The sequence below is a fragment of the Juglans regia genome, chromosome 5 (assembly GCF_001411555.2).
Source record: "Juglans regia cultivar Chandler chromosome 5, Walnut 2.0, whole genome shotgun sequence".
In the NCBI taxonomy this organism is placed as follows: Eukaryota; Viridiplantae; Streptophyta; class Magnoliopsida; order Fagales; family Juglandaceae; genus Juglans; species Juglans regia.
Window position 1 is genome coordinate 9,474,907 of NC_049905.1, and position 8,081 is coordinate 9,482,987.

The 8,081-nt window shown below is 33.2% G+C and overlaps 1 protein-coding gene across 1 annotated transcript; it reads right to left on the bottom strand.

Annotated features, from left to right (window-relative positions):
* Positions 1 to 3,708: 3,708 nt before the first annotated feature.
* On the bottom strand, positions 3,709 to 7,643 carry LOC109022242 (mitogen-activated protein kinase homolog NTF6-like). Its single transcript, XM_019005092.2, has 6 exons — positions 7,270 to 7,643; positions 6,259 to 6,388; positions 5,842 to 5,979; positions 4,917 to 5,249; positions 4,528 to 4,711; positions 3,709 to 4,427 (listed from the first exon to the last, which is right to left on the bottom strand). The coding sequence occupies exons 1-6, from the start codon at positions 7,422 to 7,424 to the stop codon at positions 4,252 to 4,254; spliced, it is 1,116 nt and encodes a 371-aa protein (XP_018860637.1). The 5' UTR covers positions 7,425 to 7,643; the 3' UTR covers positions 3,709 to 4,251.
* Between the last annotated feature and the right edge of the window lie 438 nt (positions 7,644 to 8,081).

Here is an 8,081-nt window from a genome sequence, read left to right on the forward strand (position 1 = left end):
CTCTAAAAATAAATGAATCCTAAATTACGTGCTTCAGGATGCAGATGAGGAGATTTTGAAGCCATCTAAATTATTTTTTAATATAATCATTATTTTAAGATTTGAAAAAGTTAAATTTTTTATTATATTTTATGTAAAAATTTATGAAAATTATAAAGATGATATAAGATAAAATGAAATGAGTTGAAAATATTTCTCAATTCAAACTGAGACGACAAAGAGATTTCATAAAAAGTTACACATTGATATAGTTTAATATAATATATTAAATTATAAAATTACATTTAAATAGATCAAACGTATTACATAAAGTTATATTAATTTATAAATTTATTTTTATAAAATCTTTACGAATATAACATTTCTAAAAAATAAATATGGAGTCTTATCATCTTCCCTCCTCAATGGTCAAGGATTCGTTAATGTAGTTATCTATCTTTGATTAGTTGACCAAGTATGTTCATTTTTTTTCCATTGACTCGTCGCTATTCTCCAGAAGATCGATGTGGTTTATGTTGAAGTGAAAATTACTCTACAGGCCTGGATTAGAGTGGAGTACTTTTTCAAAGAGCATCCTAATGACCGCTAGTTTTTTTTTTTTCATATTTTTTAAATATATTTAAATATTTAAAAAAAAATTAAAAAAAATATACTAATATATTTAAAATCACTTTTTTAATTATTAAATTAAAAAATATATATGAAACGGTACATTTGAGCGATACAATTTACAAGGCCAAATAGCTTTTTCCCTTTTTCAAAACCGACACCTATCATTTTATTTAATTAATGTAATTTTTTAAAATTTTTAAATAAAATACAATAAAATAATTTAATCTTTGCCTGACAAGTTTTAAATTGGTACCTTCGTTAAGACTCTGTCAATTTCCTGACAAAATACGCAAACGTGGCCCTTGACAGAATATTAATTTTTTTTTTTATAATTGATAGTCAATATTTATTTTTTTATTTTTTTTTAAATGCATAATCAGCATGCCAGATCAACGTAAAGAGCCAAGCGATTTTAAAAATAGTAAAAAATATAAAACATAAATTAAAGTTGTTGTTAATTCTCCCTTAACAATAATTTGATAAGGTGCAAATAGGGGTATAAAAAAATTTGAAAACCAGTGAGTTTGGTCTAGTACTAGTTTTTATTTAGAACACTAATTCAAATCAAACCGGATCATATGTATATATATTATTTTTAATTTTTTATATTATATATAAAATATTTTTAGATAAATTTTTATATTATATATAATTCTTTATGTTATATTATATATATTATATGCTAAATTGTTAATTAATATAAATTGAAATTTTAGAATCTTATTATTCATGTCTATTAATTTGATAATATAAAATTAATATAACATTTGAATTTTGATATACATATGATTTTTAATTTTAAGACATAAAATTAATATAACATAAAATGAGAGATATAAGTCAATCACTTGCTAAAGTTTTGTTGGAGTATGATTTTATTTATTTGTAAAATCGGACCAGATCAAAAAGAAAGTGAAAAAATCAAAAGTTTCGATTTCGGTAAAAAATAAATTCTTAAATTTCTAAAATAGGTATATACCAATTTGATTATAAAAATGTCTAAAATCAAACCGATCCCAAGGTGGAAACTCCATAAACTTGTAAGAGGTAATTCGAATTACACAAACGCTTAAAAACTATTGTTAGAGATACGGATGCCATATTAATCACTATATTTTGGCGAGTGTTAAACTGATGGGAAGATAAGTGGTAAATAGATAAAAATTTTAGTATTTCATCATTCCATTGTAATATAAATTGAATAATTAAATTTTTTGAACTTTTTAAAATAAATGATCATTTAAACTGATAATGATAGATAAATTTTTAATTAAAAATTACTAAATATACAAAAAAAAAAAAAATCTTACAAAAGTTAATTCATAAATTAGCTTGAATTAATGTGATAAGTCAAATATTTTTTATAACAAAAATTGTTTTACAATCAATTTTCTTAAATCCTATTTCTAAACCAAGTATTTCTCTTTTTTTTTAATTATTTAATTTAAATTCTACCTGTCCACAACCAAAACATAGTGCTAATATTTGGCTTTGGTAGAGTTTTGGTATAACACAAGCTATCCACACCCATCTCCTCATTGAATAATTTACACAAGCTCCTCAAGGCACCACTTGGAAGAAGTATGGCTTTGAGAAAAAGCCATTGCTTTGCGAATCGAATTAAGTAGTTTGGTAGATATGTTGGGCCATAGGTTTCGCAGAAGCTACAAATGAGTAAAGAAACCAAAGCTAGAGAGGTTCCCAGAGCTACAGGAGAGAGAGAGAGAGAGAGAGAGAGAGAGAGAGAGAGAGAGAGAGAGAGAGAGAGAGAGAGAGAGAGAGAGAGAGAGAGAGAGAGGGGGGGGTTTTTTTTTTTTTTTTTTAATGGGCAAGATAAAGATTATATTAAAACTAAAATATAGTACAAACCCTGAGAGAGGGGGGACTCCAACAAATACCCCAAACAAGATAATACATAGCAATAAAATAAAAACAAAGTGAGAAATGCATACAAGAAGCTGATCCATGTTTTCTGGCTTGGTGCCAAGAAATAGTCACCACTCAGGGTGAGGTGATTTTTTCTCATTGGGTTGTTGAGTAGTAAAATTTCTATTGAGGTAAATGTTGTAGAACACCAAACCAAAGTTTTCGGGGATGAGAACTAAGATTGCAAAGGAGCTAGGCGACAACGTGGTTCGCGCCGACAATGGTGGCATGTGAGGGACACGAGTCAGTCAAAAAATAGATCTAACCGAATGGGAAGGTGGAGTGTGAATTGGAAACCTCTTAGGATGACACGTGTTGTAGTGTTGCAATTATCATATGAAGCCATATCATTTGTGAATTTATTATTGTAAGATCTATTTGTAGATAAATCATGTCTATATTTTTTTATTGGCACTAGGTGTGCGAGAAAAACATCTCGACTAATCTCGGGAATGCATAAATTTTTGCCAAGAAATTTCCTGCAAGTACAATTCAGGTAATTCAAAGAGAAAAATCCCTTAAATGGCCTACAGATGTTGTTCCAGTGGATCATTTTCCTTTACGATTACTGATATGACATTCTTCAATACCAACAATGCGTTTGATACGTAAACAACAAGACTTGCAAATTCAAACCGATTTTTCTTTCCATAGCTATTAGCGCCTATTTCTATTAGAGCTTTTAGCATCTTTAAAACAAACGAAGCCATCCCATTTATCAAATCTATGTGCATGCAGGTGGCACCACTGTATTTTTTTGCTTACAGATATGAGTCATTCATTGATTATTTCCATGGTAAAGCTCTCTTCATGGTTTGAGGACTACGTTTACCTATTCATTGAAGTTCACATATTTTGGTTTCATATCCTTCACACAAATCTCCCCCAATTAGTTTTCTATGATTTTGGAGGGAAAACAAATGGCTTCCTCATGAAACAATTCTCAACCCGCCTATTGGGCCTAGCTTTTACATTCTAGAGGGAGATAATTCAACAATGATACTGCAACACACCACACCACACCTCTTTTAATTTTTTTTCTTTTTTTCGTAACAAGTATGTTGTGTATGAATGATGAATAGAACAACTCAATTAGTTGTACATGAATAAAATAAGAAAAATCTTTAAAAAAAATTAAAATATGTATGGTATGTAGTGTGAGATACTGAGTAGCATAACCCAAAGTTTCTTTAGAGCGGTTGGAAAGTAGTATCTGTAAAAACATATGAAGTTTCTTCCAGACAGGCATCAGGGATTCAGGGTATTACAAAGCAATTGAATGGTTTCAAGTCCTGTACCTATCTTAAAATTGTTTTAACTCCTATTAGTAAAATTGGATTACAATGTACAAGCCACAGCCATAAAAGAAATAAGGCTCAGAGAACATAGCTTTCTTTTATCCATACCAACCTTCAGTGACTACTGGATTCCAGCAACTTCCCAATACACCATCTCATGGCATGGAGATGGTTGTACTTCTTCCATGCATACCAATTTTAAGTGGTTACTGCCAATTCACCGACTTGGAAAGGGGGAAGAAGGGAATGCAAACAAACTGCCAATCCACCATCTCAAGATATGGAGGGAGAAGCTCTCCCTAAATGCTCTGCTTAGACTGAAGTTTATTACATGTAATATATGTATTCTCACTCCAAAACAAAATCTCAATCTTTTAATTTGAACTACGGGGAAAAAGGATAGGTAATGGCGAGCTTACTCCAGCAAGTCATCTGGATTGAAGTTCAGAGACTCCCTCCATATGAGCTCCTTTATATCTTCCTCATCCAAGGATGTCTGCTCAAAACTAAAGTTGAAAGGAGAAGGGCAAGTGGGCTCCTCATTTATCTCATGAAGACTGGACATGTATGGGTGATTTAGTGCTTCCTCAACTTCACATTTACCACACAAAGGAAAAGTTTATATCCTCATCAGCAAAGCGATAAAGAAGAATTAAATTGGATTTTATTGAAGTAGTGTTTGGGGGAATACCAGTTATGCGTTTGCATGGATCAAAGACTAGCATTTTCTCTGCAAGATCTATTGCCAGAGGGGACACATTCGGAAACTTATTTGTAAACGGTTGCTTTGGAAAATGAGGGAGCTGCTTCACATACTTTCGAGCATTATCACTTCTTAAAAATCCAAGATCTGAATCATCTGGTGAACCTAATAGCTGTTTCGGCGATGATTAAAAAATATATAAACACAACCATAAGATTGATAATTCACAAACGATATGCAACTTGTCCTGACATCACTTGAAATTATGCTCAAAGTATATAACTGCAACAAATTTATACATAACTGCAACCTATTTAAGAATATCACATCTATTGGATCTAAAGATGGACAAAGAGTTAAAGGGAAAGTCCAAGTACCTCAGTTATAAGCCCTAACTGCTGAACATAGTCTTTACCAGGAAATAGTGGCTCCCTTCTGATTATCTCCAGAAAAATACAGCCAACTGACCAAATATCAATGGCGGCTGTGTATTCTGAACAGTTAAGTAGCAATTCAGGGGCTCGGTACCATCGAGTTACAACATATTCTGTCATGAAATCTGTCTCTGAGGTAGTTCTTGCGAGCCCAAAGTCACAAATCTTGAGGTCACAGTTCGCATTGAGAAGCAGGTTGCTTGGCTTCAAATCTCGGTGCAAAACATTTGCAGAATGTATGTACTTCAATCCCCTCAGCAGTTGATACAGAAAATACTGCAAAAGAATTTAAAGAAGCTGCTTTTTAATCCATATCATTGGCATCTCTATTTAAACCAGTTTTACTGGATCTAACAAGTTTCCCCAATGCAATTGAGGTAGTTTTTCCAGGCCTCCCCCCCCCCCCCCCCCCCCCCCCCCCCCCCCCCCCTCCTTCCCTCCTTCTTCAATTGTGATATGTGGGTCGGTGAAGAAGAGATAAAGAGACAGAGAGTTTATCAGATTTATGAATTAATCATTAATGCCTCAAGATGCATTTTTTTCCCAATCACAACTAGTTGACAATAACATCAACATTGGTCACTTCAGACCTATACCTCTTGGTATCAATATAAAATTAGGAATAGCAAACACTCAACTAGAATAGCAAACAAAAGAAAAGTCAGAAACCTAAATGAAAAGCAAATTCTCATCCTTTGTGCCCATGAGTTGACCACAAATACAGAGTCAGCTTGCTTAATATACAAGACTCTTCTTAAAATATGTTTCCATATATTAGAATACATAATGCATAAAAAACAAGCCCTAGAGCATGATTAGATACTTCGAAGAACCACTAGTCCACAATATGCAAAAGGGAACTGCTTACCTGACAGTGATCATCTGTCAAAGCCTGGCTAGATCGTATAATCTGATTGAGATCAGTATCCATTAATTCATATACAATATACACATCATTAAACTTTTCCTTCTCTGGTGGCCTTATGATGTCCTTAATCTTGATAATCTGCACAATGAAACAATGCAGAGGATTAGTTCTTACTCAGAGCAAAAAGAGTAAATGAGGGTTTGCACATATCCTCTGCGGCACTCCATTTTGCAGACTTTGCAATTACATATCATAACATTGTGTTGTGCACAAAATTAAACCCATGTGAAATAAATATAACAAAATAGCTGTGAGAAACATTGTTGTAACATGCTATGATTGGTACTGTAAACTTTATATGAAGAAGTGACAGCAGACGATATGTGACCATAAACAACAAAAAATTCATGTGACTACATTCTCATGGTCCATGTGGCAAAGGAGTTTGATCTCTCGAAGTGTCCTTTTGGCATCAATCCTGTTGTCGAATGCATTTCCAATTTTCTTGATTGCAACCTCTTCTTTGGACTCAGAATTTATGGCACAGCTGCAATTAGAAAATGGCAACCACCCCCAATTATAACAAGTACAATTCAGAGATAGTAAGAAACATTACCAATGGTTACAAACATCTAACTGATCGCTGAAAGGTGCACAAGCATGAAATAAGTACACTTCTCATATTAGCTAAATACTCAGAATCACACCATATCATTGTCACTGGAATCACGCTGAAGAGGATTTGAATGTACAATTTATGTATACCCTCATGAAAAGCGAGTAGAATGATCCACTGGAACAACATCCAGATATATTATATGTGATTCTACCAACATTCATGGATATTCATTACAATGGTATTGAAATTGAAATAATTTAGTGCAATTCAACAAGGGGGGAAACGAAGGGAAGAAGCCAGTGTTGAGCTTTAAAACTGACATTTATCATCGTTCAATTAAATACAATCAGGTTGATCTCTTCCAACAACATACATCAACGAAAACTCTGCTCAGAAATGCAAGGGAACTATAAATAGCAGACAGATTTTGTTTTAATCTTAAATTTATCTATTTAACTGGTAGTATTAAAAGTAAACACCCACTCTTGACTTAACTAACTTATCAAAAACTCTTGACCTAACTAGTTAATTCTTGTTCACTTAAATTCATCCTTAATTTGATTACCATCCAAACAAAGAACAAGGAGCTAAAGGATTAAAATTATACTTTGTTTCCCATTCCTCTAGTTTCGTTTCATTTTGTTTTTTGGTTTTCACATAAAAGACGTAAGTAAGAAGTTCAAGAAAACACAACAAAAAATAAAAGTTATATCCAGAATCAAAACAGATATCCATCCATCCCAACCAGCAAAGCGATAGAGATTCTTCTGCACAAGAGGAAAAGCCCGAAAAGGAGAGCGGAATACTACCAAACGATGCCGTATGCGCCACGACCGACGGGATGTATAGGAGGGACGTATTTGGCGGAGACCTCAAAGAGGTTTCCCAGAATGTTGTACTGCAAGTATCTGCCTCCGTACGTTGGAACCCCTTTGGCTTCAGTCTCCATAGATTCATTCTCCATCTTTCTCTCTGGTTGAAGAAATGAAAAAGGGAAAGCTTTGTCGCACTCTTTCACTCACTGCCTGCCTCACAAAAACACTGACACGCCGAGGAATGAGACTATAAAGCTTTCAAAGAGAAGGGGTGGAAGAAAAGTAAGCAGTTGGGGGGAAAGGTGGGAAGGAAAATTTGCGAGTAGGGACACAGCAGTGGGCCATTTGGCAATTGCCTTTGAATTTCAAATTTGAATGTCAATTCTCGCCTAGAGTAATAATATGCGTTCAAATTCCACGCAGTGTGGATTTTGGCCAAAAAGTTATTGGGAGAGACACGTTCTAAGCTCCTGCTTCGAATCCCAAGTCCCAACCAAAAATTCAAGGTCAATAATTTCTACAAATGGGTTTTCCACGCACTTTTCCACCTAAAAGTACGAGAAATATTAGGATGGATTTTATGCTGAGGTATTTTTAGATGATTTATGTTGATCTATGAATAATAATGTTTTATAAATTTTATTGAGATGTGTTTGAATATATAACATATGTTAATATGAGTTTAACTTTTTTAATGAGAAATTGAAAAAAATAATGGGTCACATCAATAATTAGTTTGAGATTGATTGAAATCACTTTAACAACCAAACGTAACCTAAGGTCATATTTGGTTGTAAGATTCAGTT